The 20,134-nt window shown below is 47.3% G+C and overlaps 1 protein-coding gene and 1 long non-coding RNA gene across 3 annotated transcripts in view; one reads left to right on the forward strand and one right to left on the reverse strand.

The window, feature by feature from the left end:
• Nucleotides 1-991: 991 nt before the first annotated feature.
• On the forward strand, nucleotides 992-18,359 carry LOC143808870 (uncharacterized). Its single transcript, XR_013222016.1, has 2 exons — nucleotides 992-2,560; nucleotides 16,754-18,359. It is a non-coding gene; the product is annotated as an uncharacterized LOC143808870 (long non-coding RNA).
• EMILIN1 (elastin microfibril interfacer 1) overlaps nucleotides 17,370-20,134 on the reverse strand; it is a 139,399-nt gene continuing 136,634 nt past the window's right edge. For both annotated transcript variants that reach the window (XM_077292009.1, XM_077292007.1), the window contains exon 8: nucleotides 17,370-19,738. In XM_077292009.1, coding sequence (XP_077148124.1) covers nucleotides 19,404-19,738 — 335 coding nt within the window. In that variant the 3' untranslated portion in view covers nucleotides 17,370-19,403. The remainder of the gene's footprint in view (nucleotides 19,739-20,134) is intronic.

Genomic DNA, 20,134 nt, shown 5'->3' on the forward strand with positions numbered 1-20,134 from the left:
GAGCGATCAGCGAGGAGCCGGGACAGATCAGTGAGGAGCCGGGAGCGATCAGTGAGGAGCCGGGAGCGATCAGTGAGGAGCCGGGAGCGATCAGTGAGGAGCCGAGACCGATCAGTGAGGAGTCGGGAGCGATCAGTGAGGAGTCGGGAGCGATCAGTGCGGAGCCGTGAGCGATCAGTGGTGAGCCGTGAGCGATCAGTGGGGAGCCGGGAGCGATCAGTGGGGAGCCGGGAGCGATCAGTGAGGAGCCGGGACCGATCAGTGAGGAGCCGGGACCGATCAGTGAGGAGCCGGGACCGATCAGTGAGGAGCCGGGACCGATCAGTGAGGAGTCGGGAGCGATCAGTGAGGAGTCGGGAGCGATCAGTGAGGAGCTGGGAGCGATCAGTGAGGAGCCGGGAGCGATCAGTGAGGAGCCGGGAGCGATCAGTGAGGAGTCGGGACCGATCAGTGAGGAGCCGGGAGAGATCAGTGGGGAGCCGGGAGAGATCAGTGGGGAGCCGGGAGAGATCAGTGGGGAGCCGGGAGAGATCAGTGGGGAGCCGGGAGCGATCAGTGCGGAGCCGGGAGCGATCAGTGGTGAGCCGTGAGCGATCAGTGGGGAGCCGGGAGCGATCAGTGAGGAGCCGGGACCGATCAGTGCGGAGCCGGGAGCGATCAGTGGGGAGCCGGGAGCGATCAGTGAGGAGCCGGGACCGATCAGTGAGGAGCCGGGACCGATTAGTGAGGAGCCGGGAGCGATCAGTGAGGAGCCGGGACCGATCAGTGCGGATCCGGGAGCGATCAGTGGGGAGCCGGGAGAGATCAGTGAGGAGCCGGGAGCGATCAGTGCGGAGCCGGGAGCGATCAGTGCGGAGCCGGGACCGATCAGTGAGGAGCCGGGAGCGATCAGTGAGGAGCCGGGAGCGATCAGTGAGGAGCCGGGACCGATCAGTGAGGAGCCGGGACCGATCAGTGAGGAGCCGGGACCGATCAGTGAGGAGCCGGGAGCGATCAGTGAGGAGCCGCTAACCGATCAGTGACTCTTTTTTGCATACAAGCCTCTGTCCTGCTCAAAGTGTGAGATCTGTCACTCGAAGCTTTTTGCGGCCTGAACTCACTGCTGAGCGAGGTGCCAGCTTTCTCCTTAAGACTTTGGACTTCCTGCTGAGCCCTGCTGGACAGAGGAGAGGAGGTTTTATAATCCCCGGCCAGATATGATACAAGTGATTGGCATGAAATTATATCTCCAATATTCTTCACAGGAGTATGAAGAGCGAGGATCAGAGGGGATACAGACCTGAAGAGAGGTCCTGGGTTCCGGCTCGTGCTGTGATTGCCGATCGTTGGGTCAGGGCATTCCGTCTGAGGTTTCCTGGGGAACCTGGGGTTCTGATGGACCCTCTAGAATAGGGGGACTGTGACGATTCCAACACTCACTATATCCTGGACACTGTGAATGACAGCCTAGCCGCGCTATATCAGGGTCGTGCTGAGCTGTCAGTATTGTGAGTGACAGTTCAACCACCAATCAGGGCAGCAGCATGCTGGGTTTCTCCAGATGTCTCCTGTTCTGGGTGATTACCTGGCTATTTAGCTGGCTGTCAGTGTGTGAGTATTCCAGTTGTAACTTTAGCTCGTTGTCTGTGTGCCTTGTTTTACAGTGCTCTGTTTCTGATCTTTTAGTGCCCGACCTTGGACCATGCCTTTAACTATCCATTTGTCTAACTACTTTGACTTGATCGCTGACTTCCTGGAATTCTGACCTCGGACTGTGACCTGACTATGCCTTTGTTTTACCTTTCTGTTTATGATGAGCTCTCTTGGTAACAGACCCCCAACATCTTGACTACCCTGTCTCATGGCATATTCATGAGTAGTGACTCAGCATCACAAGGATGTGATAGAGAAGATGTTCCATCCCACAGAGCTAGCATTGTCCAGGTTCTGAATATGAGGAGCATGTGATGGTGGTGCTGTTCCATTATCTGGGACTTGTCATCCTCCTGGTTCTGTATATGTGTAGGATGTGATGGAGACAATGGATTAGTAATCATTACCATGGATGTTTGTATGTGGATCAGAGGGGATGTGATAGAGAAGATGTTCCATCCCACAGAGCTAGCATTGTCCAGGTTCTGAATATGAGGAGCATGTGATGGTGGTGCTGTTCCATTATCTGGGACTTGTCATCCTCCTGGTTCTGTATATGTGTAGGATGTGATGGAGACAATGGATTAGTAATCATTACCATGGATGTTTGTATGTGGACCAGAGGGGATGTGATGACTTTCGCTGCTGATGGATTTTTGATGTGTCTACATAGCTGAGGTTGAAGAACTCTTCCTTGCTGATTGAAGGATGAGATCCTGCAGAAAATCATATAGAAGCTCAGTAAAGTTCTATCCATACTTTCTAAATGAAGATATAGTTTCCAGATACGACGTACTGTCCTGTGCTACACTGCAGAAAGTGAGCTGTGGTCGAAGTAGAAATCTCACAGTCTGGACGGTCAGATGAGCGGAGTGGGCTGAGGACAACGGAGATCAATGGCAGCTGCCTTCACTAGCAGCTAACAACAGTGAGTTCCTCCTCATAAATTCAGTCCAGACCCCAAGAAGAATGAACCCTTTTGTGATTTTTCCCCAGGACTAGAACTAAGTGAGGTGACAAAGGCTGAGCAGAGTGGTGGTGAGCAGAGATGAGGACGAGCCATGGTAGAAGGACAAGCTCTGGAGATGTTCCAGGATGAGACCCCACACATAGCACAGGGGCCTCCCAATCCTCTATGGCCTTACACACATTTCTGTCGTTTTATAATTTCATATATGCTTATTTTACGGTTTCTGTGATGACACAACATTTCTTCTTAATGATTCTGAAAAAGAGAATGGACCGCACCTCCAAAAATCATACATTGATCTAATGTCTCTAGGCAAAAATATATATAACTGACCATGTGGTTCTTAGTTTAACAATGTGATCAGACTGTATGAAGCCCACTCCCACTTTACGGCAAACCTCTTAGTGGGTCCCTATCCCCCTAACGGAGTGGAACCGTGTGCCAACCACCGCCGCAGCAACAATGCAGCGAGAGCGGACGGCCTGGTGCCTCACAGCGCCTGTGCTGCAAGACAAAGTCCCATGACTCCAGATCACGCCGCCCCACCAGCACAAAACCACACCATTAATGGCCGCCACATAGCACCTGCACCAATTGAAAGGAGCCTTGAAACTCACCTTCCTCAAGTGAGAGCAAAAATAGGCTAGACCCTTTTCATTGCAGTCTCCTGTTAATTTAAAATCACCTATACCAAATGGGAAGAGTGCACGTCCGAAAAGAAAAAGGACAGGTCATGCAATATGCTGAAAAAGAGAATGGACCGTGGTGGGAAGAGGGAGACTTCATTTTGGATTTATAAATTCAGGCCCCCTAGATTCAGAAGATCTCCCTCCACTCCTGAAATGTGGCCCCACCCTTGGGAAAAGTACACATTTTCCAAAAGAGCAAAGTATTTACCATATGGCCAGTGAATTAGAGGCCATGTGTTAATGAAGGCACAGAGGACCAGAGCTAGGATCCCCTGCTGTCTTTTGTGCAAGGCAGCCCACATCAAAGTAAACTCTAGACCGAACGTCGACAGCACCTAGAGATTAATCATGAGAGTACCATGAGAGCTAAACCCAGAGTCACCGACATCTAGAGATGACTCTAGCGATCCCAGATTGAGCTATCAAGACTGGCTCTCCAGAACCACTTAGCTGACCCAAGTTTGGACTCTCTGTGTCAGTCCAGCCCCAGCGAACGCGTTGAGACGTCAGTCGTCCCGTTTGGACCTCTGTTGTGAACTCCGTTTTCAGGCTCCCTCTTGTGGTCACAGATGGTATTGTGTGACTTTGGTTTTTTGGCTCCCCCTGGTGGTTTGGTTTATTATCCTGCGGGTCTGCTGGATCAGCTGCCTCGTTATTCACCAGGGAGGCTCCTATTTAGCTCTGCTTCACTTCCACTTGTTGCCGGCTGTCAATGTATTCAGTGCTATTCTGATTACTCCTGATTATCTCGTTTTCTGCCTCTTCAGGATAAGCTAAGTTCTGTTTGAATATTTTTTGCTCATCTGCCTGCAATATGATTTCTGTGTATGATGAGTCTAGTCCAGCTTGCTAACATGTGATTTCTTTTTGCTGGTAAGCTCTGGGGTACGGAGTTGCTTCCCCCGCACCGTTAGTTGGTGCGGGGGCTCGAGCAATCTCTGCGTGGATATTTTGAATAGGGTTTTTTATTGACCACACAGTTTCCTTCCTATTTTCTGCTATCTAGTAGTAGCGGGCCTCATTTGCTAAATCTGATTTCATCTCTGCGTTTGTGCTTTCCCCTTAACTCACCGTTAATATTTGTGGGGGGCTATTCTATATCTTTGGGGTCTTCCACTGAGGCAAGTGAGGACTTACTTTCCCTCCAGGAATAGTCAGTTTCTCAGGCCGTGACGAGACGTCTAGGATTTTTAGGTAACGTTCCACGGCTGCCTATAGTTGTTTGCGGATAGGATCAGGTTGCGGTCAATCTAGTTACCACTTCCCCAGAGCTAGTCGTCTGTTCAGTTACTTAGCTAGTCCGACCTGCGATCCTTGCCACTAGGATCATAACAGTACAGCCGGCCTATAAAGTGTTAATTGCATGGCAGAAGCAGGAGAAAAGAAGCTTGGAGATATTTTTTTTTTTTTTTTTGCTGCCGTGTGTCTAGCTGCTGTGTGTCTGGCTTCTCTCCTCCTCTTAATCTTGGTGTGGCTCTGAGTTCAGCTGCTGATATGGATATCCAGAGTTTAGCCTCCAGTGTAGATCATCTTGCTGCAAGGGTACAAAGTATTCAGGATTTTGTTGTTCACAGTCCTATGTCAGAGCCTAGAATACCTATTCCGGAGTTGTTTTCTGGAGATAGATCTAGGTTCCTGAATTTTAAGAACAATTGCAAGTTGTTTCTTTCTTTGAAACCTCGTTCTTCTGGGGATTCTGTTCAGCAAGTTAAGATTATTATTTCTTTCTTGCGTGGCGAGCCTCAAGATTGGGCTTTCGCATTGGCTCCAGGGGATCCTGCGTTGCTCAGTGTGGATGCGTTTTTTCTGGCCCTTGGATTGCTCTATGAGGAACCTAATCTTGAGAACCAGGCTGAAAAAGCGTTGTTGGCCCTCTCTCAGGGGCAAGATGATGCAGAGGTGTACTGCCAGAAATTTCGGAAATGGTCGGTGCTTACTCAATGGAATGAGTGTGCCCTGGCTGCAAATTTCAGAAAAGGTCTTTCTGAAGCCATTAAGAATGTCATGGTGGGGTTCCCTACGCCTGCAGGTCTGAATGAGTCAATGACTCTGGCCATTCAGATTGATCGGCGTTTGCGGGAGCGCAAACCTGCGCACCATTTGGCGGTGTCTTCTGAACAGACACCTGAGTCTATGCAATGTGATAGAATTCTGACCAGAAGTGAACGGCAAAATTATAGACGGCAAAATGGGTTGTGCTTTTACTATGGTGACTCAGCTCATGTTATCTCAGCATGCTCTAAGCGCACAAAAAAGATTGATAAATCTGTCACCATCGGTACTTTACAGCCTAAGTTTATTTTGTCTGTTACCCTGATTTGTTCCCTGTCATCTTACCCGGTTATGGCTTTTGTGGATTCAGGTGCTGCCCTGAGTCTGATGGATTTGTCATTTGCCAGGCGCTGTGGTTTTGTTTTGGAGCCTTTAAAATTCCCTATTCCACTAAGGGGAATTGATGCTACACCATTGGCTACGAATAAACCTCAGTACTGGACACAAGTGACCATGTGCATGACTCCTGTTCATCAGGAGGTGATTCGCTTTCTTGTATTGCATAATTTGCATGATGTTGTCGTGTTGGGCCTGCCATGGTTGCAGACTCATAATCCAGCCCTGGATTGGAAAGCAATGTCTGTGTCAAGTTGGGGTTGTCAGGGAATTCATGGCGACGCTCCTGTGGTGTCAATTGCTTCATCCACTCCTTCTGAAGTCCCTGCGTTTTTGTCAGACTACCAGGATGTATTTGATGAGCCCAAACTCAGTTCTCTACCTCCTCATAGGGATTGTGATTGTGCTATAAATTTGATTCCTGGTAGTAAGTTTCCTAAGGGACGACTTTTCAATTTGTCAGTGCCGGAGCATGCTGCTATGCGGAGTTATATAAAGGAGTCTTTGGAGAAAGGACTTATTCGCCCCTCCTCCTCCCCTCTTGGTGCGGGGTTCTTTTTTGTGGCTAAGAAGGATGGTTCCTTGAGACCTTGTATTGATTATCGCCTTCTAAACAAAATCACGGTCAAATTTCAGTATCCTTTGCCATTGTTATCTGATCTGTTTGCTCGCATTAAGGGGTCTAGTTGGTTCACCAAGATAGATCTTCGTGGTGCGTATAACCTTGTGCGTATTAAGCAGGGTGATGAATGGAAAACTGCATTTAATATGCCCGAAGGCCATTTTGAGTACTTGGTGATGCCTTTTGGACTTTCTAACGCTCCTTCTGTCTTTCAGTCCTTTATGCACGACATCTTCCGCGAATATCTGGATAAATTTATGATTGTGTATCTGGATGATATTCTGTTTTTTTCGGATGATTGGGAGTCCCATGTTAAGCAGGTCAGGATGGTGTTTCAGGTCCTGCGTGCCAATGCTTTATTTGTGAAGGGCTCAAAATGTCTTTTTGGAGTCCAGAAGGTCTCTTTTTTGGGTTTCATTTTTTCTCCTTCTGCTATTGAGATGGACCCAGTCAAGGTTCAGGCTATTCATGACTGGACTCAGCCTACATCTGTTAAGAGTCTTCAGAAGTTCTTGGGTTTTGCTAATTTTTACCGTCGCTTCATCGCTAATTTTTCTGGTGTTGTTAAGCCATTGACGGATTTGACCAAGAAGGGTTCTGATGTTACTAATTGGTCTCCTGCGGCTGTGGAGGCCTTTCGGGAGCTGAAGCGCCGGTTTTCTTCGGCTCCGGTCTTATGTCAGCCAGACGTCTCCCTTCCTTTCCAGGTTGAGGTTGATGCTTCTGAGATTGGAGCGGGGGCTGTTTTGTCGCAGAGAAGCTCTGATGGCTCTGTGATGAAGCCATGTGCTTTCTTTTCAAGAAAGTTTTCGCCTGCCGAGCGGAATTATGATGTTGGTAATCGGGAGTTGTTGGCTATGAAGTGGGCATTTGAGGAGTGGTGACATTGGCTCGAGGGAGCTAAGCATCGTGTGGTGGTCTTGACTGATTACAAGAATTTGATTTATCTCGAGTCGGCCAAGCGGCTGAATCCTAGACAGGCTCGTTGGTCGTTGTTTTTCTCTCGTTTTGATTTCGTGGTCTCATACCTGCCTGGTTCGAAGAATGTGAAGGCTGATGCTCTTTCTAGGAGTTTTGTGCCTGACTCTCCTGGTGATTCAGAGCCAGCTGGTATCCTCAGAGAAGGGGTGATTTTGTCTGCCATCTCCCCAGATTTGCGACGAGTGCTGCAGGAGTTTCAGGCGGATAGACCTGACCGTTGTCCACCGGAGAGACTGTTTGTCCCGGATAGATGGACCAGCAGAGTTATTTCCGAGGTTCATTCTTCGGTGTTGGCAGGCCATCCTGGGATTTTTGGTACCAGAGATTTGGTGGCTAGGTCCTTCTGGTGGCCTTCCTTGTCGCGGGATGTGCGTTCCTTTGTGCAGTCTTGTGGAATTTGTGCTCGGGCTAAGCCTTGCTGTTCTCGTGCCAGTGGCTTGTTGCCTTTGCCTGTCCCGAAGAGGCCTTGGACGCACATTTCCATGGATTTTATTTCAGATCTCCCTGTCTCTCAGAGAATGTCGGTCATTTGGGTGGTGTGTGATCGTTTTTCTAAAATGGTCCATTTGGTGCCCTTGCCTAAGTTGCCTTCCTCCTCCGAGTTGGTTCCTCTGTTTTTTCAAAATGTGGTTCGTTTGCACGGGATCCCTGAAAATATTGTTTCCGACAGAGGATCCCAGTTTGTGTCTAGATTTTGGCGGACCTTTTGTGCTAAGATGGGCATTAATTTGTCTTTTTCGTCGGCCTTCCATCCTCAGACGAATGGCCAAACCGAGCGCACTAATCAGACTTTGGAAACCTATTTAAGATGTTTTGTTTCTGCTGATCAGGACGACTGGGTGACTTTTTTGCCATTGGCCGAGTTTGCCCTTAATAATCGGGCTAGTTCTGCTACTTTGGTTTCGCCTTTTTTTTGTAATTCAGGGTTTCATCCTCGTTTTTCCTCGGGTCAGGTGGAGTCTTCTGACTGTCCTGGAGTGGATGTTGTGGTGGATAGGTTGCATCGGATTTGGAATCATGTGGTGGACAATTTGAAGCTGTCACAGGAGAAGGCTCAGCGCTTTGCCAACCGCCGTCGCTGTGTGGGTCCCCGACTTCGCGTTTGGGATTTGGTGTGGTTGTCTTCTCGCTTTGTTCCTATGAAGGTCTCCTCTCCTAAGTTTAAGCCTCGGTTTATCGGTCCTTATAAGATTTTGGAAGTCCTTAACCCTGTGTCATTTCGTTTGGACCTCCCGGCATCGTTTGCTATTCATAATGTGTTCTGTTATGACCCCAGTGGACAGGGTCTCAGAGGAACGTGTAAGTCTGCAAGATACAAAAATCCAGCTCATAGGGCTGTGGTAACTGGGTTGACCAAATAGCTACTCCTAACGCCAACACTAGAAGTAGCCGGGGATCATGCCTACGGTGATCGCTAGATGACTCGCGCCAGCCGGAGAATCTAACTACCCCTAGGAGAAGAAAACAAAGACCTCTCTTGCCTCCAGAGAAAGGGACCCCAAAGCAAGATACAAGCCCCCCACAAATAATAACGGTGAGGTAAGAGGAAATGACAAACACAGAAATGAACCAGGTTCAGCAAAGAGAGGCCAGCTTACTAATAGCAGAATATAGCAAGATAACTTATCTGGTCAACAAAAACCCTATAAAAATCCACGCTGGAGATTCAAGAACCCCCGAACCATCTAACGGTCCGGGGGGAGAACACCAGCCCCCTAGAGCTTCCAGCAAAGGTCAGGATACAGATAGGAACAAGCTGGACAAAAATACCAAACAAAACAAAAGCAAAAAGCAAAGAAGCAGACTTAGCTTGAAAAACAGGAACCAGGATCAGAGGACAAGAGCACAACAGATTAGCTCTGATTTCAACGATGCCAGGCATTGAACTGAAGGTCCAGGGAGCTTATATAGCAACGCCCCTGAACTAACGGCCCAGGTGAGGATATAGGAAAAGACAGACGCTCCAGAGTCAAATCACTAATGACCACTAGAGGGAGCAAAAAGCAAAATCACAACAGTACCCCCCCCCCTTAGTGAGGGGTCACCGAACCCTCACCACGACCACCAGGGCGATCAGGATGAGCGGCGTGAAAGGCACGAACTAAATCGGCCGCATGAACATCAGAGGCGACCACCCAGGAATTATCTTCCTGACCATAGCCCTTCCACTTGACCAGGTACTGAAGCCTCCGCCTGGAGAGACGAGAATCCAAGATCTTCTCCACCACGTACTCCAACTCGCCCTCAACCAACACCGGAGCAGGAGGCTCAGCAGAAGGAACCACAGGCACAACGTACCGCCGCAACAAGGACCTATGAAACACGTTGTGGATAGCAAACGACACAGGAAGATCCAGGCGAAAGGATACAGGATTAAGAATTTCCAATATCTTGTAAGGACCAATAAAACGAGGTTTAAATTTGGGAGAGGAAACCTTCATAGGAACAAAGCGGGAAGAAAGCCACACCAAATCCCCAACACGTAGTCGGGGACCCACACCGCGGCGGCGGTTGGCAAAGCGCTGAGCCCTCTCCTGTGACAACTTCAAGTTGTCCACCACAAGATTCCAGATCCGCTGCAACCTATCCACCACAGAATCCACCCCAGGGCAGTCAGAAGGTTCCACATGACCCGAAGAAAAACGAGGGTGGAAACCAGAGTTGCAGAAAAACGGCGAAACCAAGGTGGCGGAACTAGCCCGATTATTAAGGGCAAACTCAGCTAACGGCAAGAAGGTCACCCAATCGTCCTGATCAGCAGAGACAAAACACCTCAAATAAGCCTCCAAAGTCTGATTAGTTCGCTCCGTCTGTCCATTAGTCTGAGGATGGAAAGCAGACGAAAATGACAAGTCAATGCCCATCCTACTACAAAAGGATCGCCAGAATCTGGAAACGAACTGGGATCCTCTGTCTGACACAATATTCTCAGGGATGCCGTGCAAACGAACCACGTTCTGGAAAAACACAGGAACCAGATCGGAAGAGGAAGGCAGTTTAGGCAAAGGAACCAAATGGACCATCTTGGAGAAGCGATCACATATCACCCAGATAACAGACATGCCCTGAGACACCGGAAGATCAGAAATGAAATCCATGGAGATATGTGTCCAAGGTCTCTTAGGGACAGGCAAGGGCAAGAGCAACCCGCTGGCACGAGAACAGCAAGGCTTAGCTCGAGCACAAGTCCCACAGGACTGTACAAATGACCGCACATCCCTAGACAAGGAAGGCCACCAAAAGGATCTGGCCACCAGATCTCTGGTGCCAAAAATTCCTGGGTGACCTGCCAACACCGAGGAATGAACCTCGGAAATGACTCTGCTGGTCCACTTATCAGGCACAAACAGTCTGTCAGGTGGACAAGAATCAGGCCTATCAGCCTGAAATCTTTGCAACACACGTCGCAGATCAGGAGAAATAGCTGACAAGATAATACCATCCTTAAGAATACCAACAGGTTCAGCGACTCCAGGAGCATCAGGCACAAAGCTCCTGGAAAGAGCATCGGCCTTCACATTCTTTGAACCTGGTAAATACGAGACAACAAAGTCAAAACGGGAGAAAAACAATGACCAGCGGGCCTGTCTAGGATTCAGGCGTTTAGCAGACTCGAGATACATCAGATTTTTGTGATCAGTCAAGACCACCACACGATGCTTAGCACCCTCGAGCCAATGACGCCACTCCTCAAATGCCCATTTCATGGCCAACAACTCCCGATTGCCCACATCATAATTTCGCTCCGCAGGCGAAAACTTCCTAGAGAAAAAGGCGCAAGGTCTCATAACAGAGCAACCAGGGCCTCTCTGCGACAAAACGGCCCCTGCTCCAATCTCTGAAGCATCCACCTCAACTTGAAAGGGAAGCGAGACATCAGGCTGGCACAAAACAGGCGCCGAAGTAAACCGACGTTTCAACTCCTGGAAAGCCTCCACGGCAGCAGGAGCCCAATTAACCACATCGGAGCCCTTCTTGGTCATATCCGTCAAAGGTTTCACAATGCTAGAAAAGTTAGCGATAAAACGACGGTAGAAGTTAGCGAAACCCAAGAACTTCTGAAGACTCTTAACTGACGAGGGCTGAGTCCAATCAAGAATAGCTCGGACCTTGACTGGGTCCATCTCCACAGCAGAAGGGGAAAAAATTAACCCCAAAAAGGGAACCTTCTGTACACCAAAAAGACACTTTGAGCCCTTGACAAACAAAGAATTTTCACGCAAAATTTTAAAGACCATCCTGACCTGCTCCACATGCGAGTCCCAATTATCAGAAAAAAACAGAATATCATCCAGATAAACGATCAGAAATTTATCCAGATAGTTCCGGAAAATGTCATGCATAAAGGACTGAAAAACTGAAGGGGCATTAGAGAGCCCAAAAGGCATCACCAAGTACTCAAAATGACCTTCGGGCGTATTGAATGCGGTTTTCCATTCATTCCCTTGCTTAATGCGCACAAGGTTGTACGCACCACGAAGGTCTATCTTGGTAAACCACTTGGCACCTTTAATCCGGGCAAACAAGTCAGACAACAGCGGCAAAGGATACTGAAATTTGACAGTGATCTTATTTAAAAGCCGATAGTCAATACAAGGCCTCAAAGATCCGTCCTTTTTAGCCACAAAAAAGAATCCCGCACCAAGAGGGGAAGAAGACGGACGGATGTGTCCTTTCTCCAGAGACTCCTTGATATATGAACGCATAGCGGTATGTTCAGGTATCGACAGATTAAACAGTCTTCCCTTAGGAAATCTACTGCCTGGAATCAAATCTATTGCACAGTCACATTCCCTATGAGGAGGCAGTGCACTGGACTCAGACTCACTGAAGACATCCTGATAATCAGACAAATACTCCGGAACTTCCGAAGGCGTAGAAGAAGCAATAGACACAGGCAGGGAATCCTCATGAATACCACGACAGCCCCAACTAGACACTGACATAGCCTTCCAGTCAAGGACTGGATTATGGGTCTGTAACCATGGCAGCCCCAAAACAACCAAATCATGCATTTTATGTAGAACGAGAAAACGTATCACCTCGCGGTGTTCAGGAGTCATGCACATGGTAACCTGTGTCCAATACTGCGGCTTATTTTCTGCCAATGGCGTAGCATCAATCCCCCTAAGAGGGATAGGATTTTCTAATGGTTCAAGAATAAAACCACAGCGCTTAGCAAATGAGAGATCCATAAGACTCAGGGCAGCACCTGAATCTACAAACGCCATGACAGGATAAGATGACAGTGAGCAAATCAAAGTTACAGACAGAATAAATTTAGGTTGCAAATTACCAACGGTGACAGGACTAACAACCTTAGATATACGTTTGGAGCATGCTGAGATAACATGTGTAGAATCACCACAGTAGTAGCACAAGCCATTCCGGCGTTTATGAATTTTCCTCTCATTTCTAGTCAGGATTCTATCACATTGCATCAAATCAGGTGTCCGTTCAGACAACACCATGAGGGAATTTGCGGTTTTTCTATCACATTGCATCACATCAGGTGTCTGTTCAGACAACAACATGAGGGAATTTGCGGTTTTGCGTTCCCGCAACCGCCGGTCAATTTGAATAGCCAGGGACATGGTATCATTCAGACCTGTGGGAATGGGAAAACCCACCATAACATTCTTAATGGCCTCAGAAAGGCCATTTCTAAAATTAGCGGCCAGTGCACACTCGTTCCAATGTGTCAGCACGGACCATTTCCGAAATTTTTGGCAATACACCTCAGCCTCGTCCTGGCCCTGAGACATAGCCAGCAAGGCTTTCTCTGCCTGATTCTCAAGATTGGGTTCCTCATAAAGTAAACCGAGCCCCAGAAAAAACGCATCAATATCAGCCAATGCCGGATCTCCTGGCGCCAACAAAAAAGCCCAATCCTGAGGGTCACCCCGTAAGAATGAAATAACAATTTTTACTTGTTGAGCAGAGTCTCCAGACGAACAAGGTTTCAGGGACAAAAATAATTTACAATTATTCCTGAAATTCCTAAACTTAAATCGGTCTCCTGAAAACAGTTCAGGAATCGGAATCTTGGGTTCAGACCTAGGATTTCTGATAACATAATCTTGTATACCCTGCACACGAGCAGCAAGCTGGTCCACACTTGTAATCAAGGTCTGGACATTCATGTCTGCAGCAAGCTTAAGCCACTCTGAGGTAAAGGGGAAAAGAAAAAAAAAAAAAAATGAGAGAGGGAAAAAAAAAACTCAAAATTTTCTTTCTTATAATCCCACTTCTGCAATGCATTAAACATTTAATACTGGCCTGGCATACTGTTATGACCCCAGTGGACAGGGTCTCAGAGGAACGTGTAAGTCTGCAAGATACAAAAATCCAGCTCATAGGGCTGTGGTAACTGGGTTGACCAAATAGCTACTCCTAACGCCAACACTAGAAGTAGCCGGGGATCATGCCTACGGTGATCGCTAGATGACTCGCGCCAGCCAGAGAATCTAACTACCCTAGGAGAAGAAAACAAAGACCTCTCTTGCCTCCAGAGAAAGGGACCCCAAAGCAAGATACAAGCCCCCCACAAATAATAACGGTGAGGTAAGAGGAAATGACAAACACAGAAATGAACCAGGTTCAGCAAAGAGAGGCCAGCTTACTAATAGCAGAATATAGCAAGATAACTTATCTGGTCAACAAAAACCCTATAAAAATCCACGCTGGAGATTCAAGAACCCCCGAACCGTCTAACGGTCCGGGGGGAGAACACCAGCCCCCTAGAGCTTCCAGCAAAGGTCAGGATACAGATAGGAACAAGCTGGACAAAAATACCAAACAAAACAAAAGCAAAAAGCAAAGAAGCAGACTTAGCTTGAAAAACAGGAACCAGGATCAGAGGACAAGAGCACAACAGATTAGCTCTGATTTCAACGATGCCAGGCATTGAACTGAAGGTCCAGGGAGCTTATATAGCAACGCCCCTGAACTAACGGCCCAGGTGAGGATATAGGAAAAGACAGACGCTCCAGAGTCAAATCACTAATGACCACTAGAGGGAGCAAAAAGCAAAATCACAACAGTGTTCCATCGGTCGTTGTTGCGGAGGTATGTGGTGCCTGTGGTTCCTTCGGTTGAGCCTCCTGCCCCTGTGCTGGTTGAGGGAGAATTGGAATACGTGGTGGAGAAGATCTTGGATTCTCGTATTTCTAGACGGAGGCTTCAGTATTTGGTTAAGTGGAAAGGCTATGGTCAGGAGGATAATTCCTGGGTTGTCGCCTCTGATGTTCATGCGGCCGATTTGGTTCTTGCCTTCCATGTGGCTCACCCTGATCACCCTGGGGGTTTTGATGAGGGTTCGGTGACCCCTCCTCAAGGGGGGGGGTACTGTTGTGAACTCCGTTTTCAGGCTCCCTCTTGTGGTCACAGATGGTATTGTGTGACTTTGGTTTTTTGGCTCCCCCTGGTGGTTTGGTTTATTATCCTGTGGGTCTGCTGGATCAGCTGCCTCGTTATTCACCAGGGAGGCTCCTATTTAGCTCTGCTTCACTTCCACTTGTTGCCGGCTGTCAATGTATTCAGTGCTATTCTGATTACTCCTGATTATCTCGTTTTCTGCCTCTTCAGGATAAGCTAAGTTCTGTTTGAATATTTTTTTTGCTCATCTGCCTGCAATATGATTTCTGTGTATGATGAGTCTAGTCCAGCTTGCTAACATGTGATTTCTTTTTGCTGGTAAGCTCTGGGGTACGGAGTTGCTTCCCCCGCACCGTTAGTTGGTGCGGGGGCTCGAGCAATCTCTGCGTGGATATTTTGAATAGGGTTTTTTATTGACCGCACAGTTTCCTTCCTATTTTCTGCTATCTAGTATTAGCGGGCCTCATTTGCTAAATCTGATTTCATCTCTGCATTTGTGCTTTCCCCTTAACTCACCGTTAATATTTGTGGGGGGCTATTCTATATCTTTGGGGTCTTCCACTGAGGCAAGTGAGGACTTACTTTCCCTCCAGGAATAGTCAGTTTCTCAGGCCGTGACAAGACATCTAGGATTTTTTAGGTAACGTTCCACGGCTGCCTATAGTTGTTTGCGGATAGGATCAGGTTGCAGTCAATCTAGTTACCACTTCCCCAGAGCTAGTAGTCTGTTCAGTTACTTAGCTAGTCCGACCTGCGATCCTTGCCACTAGGATCATAACAGACCTCCCCCTGGGAAGTTATGACCCATCCTAGATTTTGGGAATAATTTTGACTAGGAGGTCAAGGGAGAACCCAGAGGGGCAGTGGCAAATATGGGAGGGGGCGATCTAAGGGTTAAAAGCTGGCTACACACTTCCAGCCCCGTCTTCGTTCTGCCTTGGAAGCATGTTATGTGTCAAGACTGACCAGGAACTAAGGAAGTATCTGTGAACTCTGCGCTTCCCTGGGGCCCACATGCTATAACACACCATAACTCAACACCTACAGCTAACTGCTGTTCCCAACCTGTACCCTACTTTTTATCTGTACTTCTGGCTGTAATATCTGTATATATTTGTAGTTTCTAGTGCGTCTTTAAAATATCAACTAATTTTGGGCTGCTCTTTTATCTTGAAATCCGATTTACCACGTCTGTGAGTTCAGCTAGTACTTACACGCTACCTGGGTTGGTTTCTGACCCGATATAAGTTTGTTAACTGACCGGCCTTATATCTAACGAAGTACTGGTGGCAGCATACTGTTCTGGTGTTATTGGGGGATCATGGCAGTAGCGGATCGGAGGTTTATATATATATATAAATATATATATATATATATATATATATATATATATTCTCGGCCTGGTGATAGATAGATAGATATATATATATATATATATATATATATATATATATATATATATATATACTGCCCTCACTGCAGAGTGCCCTGATAACCAGTACATGACAGGCCAGCCTCTCCGGTGACTACTTATCCTAGGTGCCGTTCCCCGACTGACATGAGGGTAAGGGGGCGCCAGAGAGCTGCGACTGTGTAAGCTTTTTCATTGGTGACGTAGGGGTGATATCTGTATCCCCCCAGTCCTCTCGTGTGTATGGTTTTCCTTACAGACCGCACCTCCAAAAATCATACATTGATCTAATGCCGCTAGGCAAAAATATATATAACTAACCATGAGGTTCTTAGTGTAACATTCTGATCAAACTGTATGAAGCCGCTGCCACGTCACAGCGAACTTCTTAGTGGGTCCTTATCACCCTAAGGGAGAGGGCGAGAGGGACCCGATGTAAATTCAGTAAGCACAGAGACATAGACTATTATCTTTATGTTGACTTTTCAGTTGATGTTTATTGTAACTTATTGTCTGCTATCTTTGCAAGGCAGGGACACAGGGTAATTGCACAATGGATGTTTGCTTAATATGTAGATTGACCATTGTGTGGGAGCCTGTAATTTGTTGACCTGTAAAATAGAGAAGAACGAACTATACATATTGATTAAATACTCAAATAATGCGAGTTAATATCATCACAGCTTCTTATTGACCTCTGGATGATGGTTTGAAGGACAACAGTTGTGAACTATATGAAGGAGAGTCCAGAGACTTTACCAAACGACAACCAGGAGCATTCTACAGGATTCAAGCTTATGGGACTAAGGCCCCAGCTGAAAGACTACAGATCTGCTCTATTGGCCATCGCTGAACCCTCAGAGATTTCTTGAAAAATCCTGGTTCGGACAATCATGTCACCATTGCCACATCTCCATGCTCTCTGTCAGCTTCCTTAGCTTGTCGTTATCTCCTCTCTCTGCTTGCCACAGGTGGGGTAGTCGGCCCTGGAAGCTCTGAAGCCGCTACTGCTATAATCCAGGCAAGTCAGCGGAAGGGTGAGACTCTGTAATTTCGCACCATCTTGGGTACTGTGTTGGGACTGTTCTATATGTTATTGCCTGTTTTGTGGTTCAATAAAGTATTGCCACACTGTGTTACCCTCACCCTGTGTTGTCTGAGTAGTATTATGCCCACGGTAAAAGGAGAGCAGACATTCGGTGGGATGAACCCTGGTCCATGCGATCTCAGGCCAGTGGATTAGAGCATCCAAGCATCCACTGACGTGTCTCTGCAATTTCCATCAGACAAGTTGATTCATTTTGTGTTTTTTTTACAATAAACTTTATTGAAAATCCAAATCTATACAATAAAGGATAACAATAATAAGAGAATGGCTTGACATCCGGCGTTCAAGAAAGTTGTGCTCAGGTCACAGTAGATCCTAGCTCAGCAGATCCTGGGGGTTAACATAAAATGACAGCACACAAGAGCAGCAGAGTGACGCAGTTACATGGTGGCCAGCCCTTCCTTGTGAATGTGAGAAGATGACGTTTTATTGTCAGCAGAACTGTGAACCTTATGTGTCATGGACTGTGGTGACATTACATTGTACGATACAGGGAGAAACAAAGCCTAGTACCAAAACATAGAAAAAGTGTGTCACTCCCCATCTCCCTTTGTGGCCCACGCTCTCCTTCCCTCGTAGAACATGGGTTCCCTTTGTTTTATTGAGCAACATTCTTCCCTTGAAAACCATTCCCCCTTCACTTGTAGAGCACCACAAAAAATTGTCCGAATGCCCTACTGCTTCCTGTAACAGCAGTAAGTAGATCCCACCATGATGGAGGAGGTCTCCACTTCCTGGGCAAGATGTTTCTACCACTAATTCTGTCAGAATCACTGACAACTGTTCCGATGATGATATTGTAGGGGTATATAATGCGGGGCAATTAGCATGTTCTCACCGTTTGTTGTTTCTGTCCTGGAGAAGATTACCACCGGTGTACATGTGGAGAGCAGGAACCTCACTGTTGCTGAGACTTCAGCCCATGAGAGATGGTGGGCTGAACATTTCCCTACCTCTTACGGCACATGTCCAGAACTAAGTGACTATTTAGTCTTTTCCGTGGGAGTGTACTTTTAATTTCTACCGTGACAGCAAGGGTCATAGTTATGGTGCCTAGATTCTAGCTGAGAACAGGATGCACCTACGACTTCCCCTCCACCCTACACACCACGTATGGTGGCTTCTGATAATTATTCAGCCGTTTACATACAATGTTGTATCTGTAGCATTTTGAGGAAATGTGTTCTTGTCTCGCCATTCCTTTTTTTATGGGGTCTTTAATGGGGTGATGACTGAAGGCAACAATGAATGAGATGTAAGCAGGTGGTAACCATTTATTCAGGGACAGACGAGGAGAACGAGGGCTCATGCTTCTGTATAAATACATAAATAGGGTATTCTGCAGGGTGTAGATGTCGGGTGCTCAGATCTGTGTTTAGGGTGCTGTACAGGGAATCTTCTAATAGTGAAAAGCTTCAGTGGCGGCTGTGTGAGATACAACTCGCAATACATCCTGCTCATTAAGTCAACGGAGGTCAAGTAGGGGCCGCAGACCGAGGGGCAGACTGACACAATGGGGTCACTGTGAGTATTCTCTGCTCTTCACTACTATTTGGATGTCAAGCGATGTGTCTCATATCTAGGTACCCTACTGATGTCAAACCTGAGAAGGCCTCTCTCGCTTTACCAGACAGGTGGTCACACATGCATGATGACTTTCCAGTTTATTCACCGACATGGCTATCTCTGCAGGTTGCTAGCTGTCGACCCTTCATGATGGAAGGGACATAGAAGTCATAAGAAAACCTCTTTAATATGAGGCGTGTTCCATGCAGATCGTCACACACAAGAGCATTGACCCCCTCCAGCATCACACTTTTTGATCTTCATCATGTTATGACAGCAGATGTCACCATGGCAGGAAACTAGTGATGACTGACTCCACTGCATATGAGTTATGCCTAGAGGTTCACATGGCTATATAGACGGCCAGTCACTGGATGTTTGAGTTGTGGGAGTGGTGGTGATGGGATCAGTAAGTGGTTTTATCATGGTGGTTACTGGATGAGTGAGGTACAATGTGGTGCTAATACTGATATCACAGACTCGGTGCAGCTCCTTGCTGCAGTCCTCTCCAGGGCCCAGTATCGGAACTTACGGGGTCCTCCCATGGTTTTCTTCAGCCTTACAGCTGTCACAACTGTACAGTTTTCAAACTGAAGATGAAATCTCAGTGTCCTTCCTCTTACATAGAGAACAAGCTCCTCAGAAGGAACCAATGTGGTCTAGTCCAGCTCTACGTCTCCCTCATACAGGAGAAATCCATTAAATATAGTCAGGGGCTCATCAGAAAAGGCCAGACGCCCGGTCACCAGGTCAATACAGATGGTATCCCCAGCAGTCAGCTGCAGAATGATGTTGAAGACGGCCAGTGAGCCAGGAGGCGTCTTGTTCTCCACTAGAGGCTTATTCTCAAGGCCCTCAGGCTGGTAGCCGGCCGAGTCCACACGTGCAATGCCTGTGTTTGACTTGGAGAGGACAGCTTCAATTTTCTCATCTTTGTAGCCAGTCAAAATTGCACTGAAGTAATATCGTCCCGCAACCGGTGCTGTGAATATACCTGCCGAGAGAAAGAGGGCGTTATCACCGAAAGGACTCTACGTGGTCAATAGAAAGGAGTCAGGAGCGCCAATAGATGATGACGGAGATAATCAGTTCTATGTGATGGTGGTCACTGATGACAAAACATTTCCAGTCTCCGCCAGGACCTGACAACATCAGGGGTTTCGGTACAGGATCCATCACAATCCATTCTATTGACTTAATGAATAAAGGAATGAAAAATTATGAAAACAGATCAATGTTTCACTCTATTATCAATTAGTCAGAGATGTTGCCCCATTTTCTCTGCCCACAGCCCCCTCTGCCCTGTTTGTAGCCCTATTTCCTGCTAGTCGCTGCCTTTCCTCTCTGCAGTCTGAAATATTCTCTCACTGCAATCTGTAGCCTCCTCCAA

Source organism: Ranitomeya variabilis, chromosome 2 (assembly GCF_051348905.1).
Source record: "Ranitomeya variabilis isolate aRanVar5 chromosome 2, aRanVar5.hap1, whole genome shotgun sequence".
Classification (NCBI taxonomy): domain Eukaryota; kingdom Metazoa; phylum Chordata; class Amphibia; order Anura; family Dendrobatidae; genus Ranitomeya; species Ranitomeya variabilis.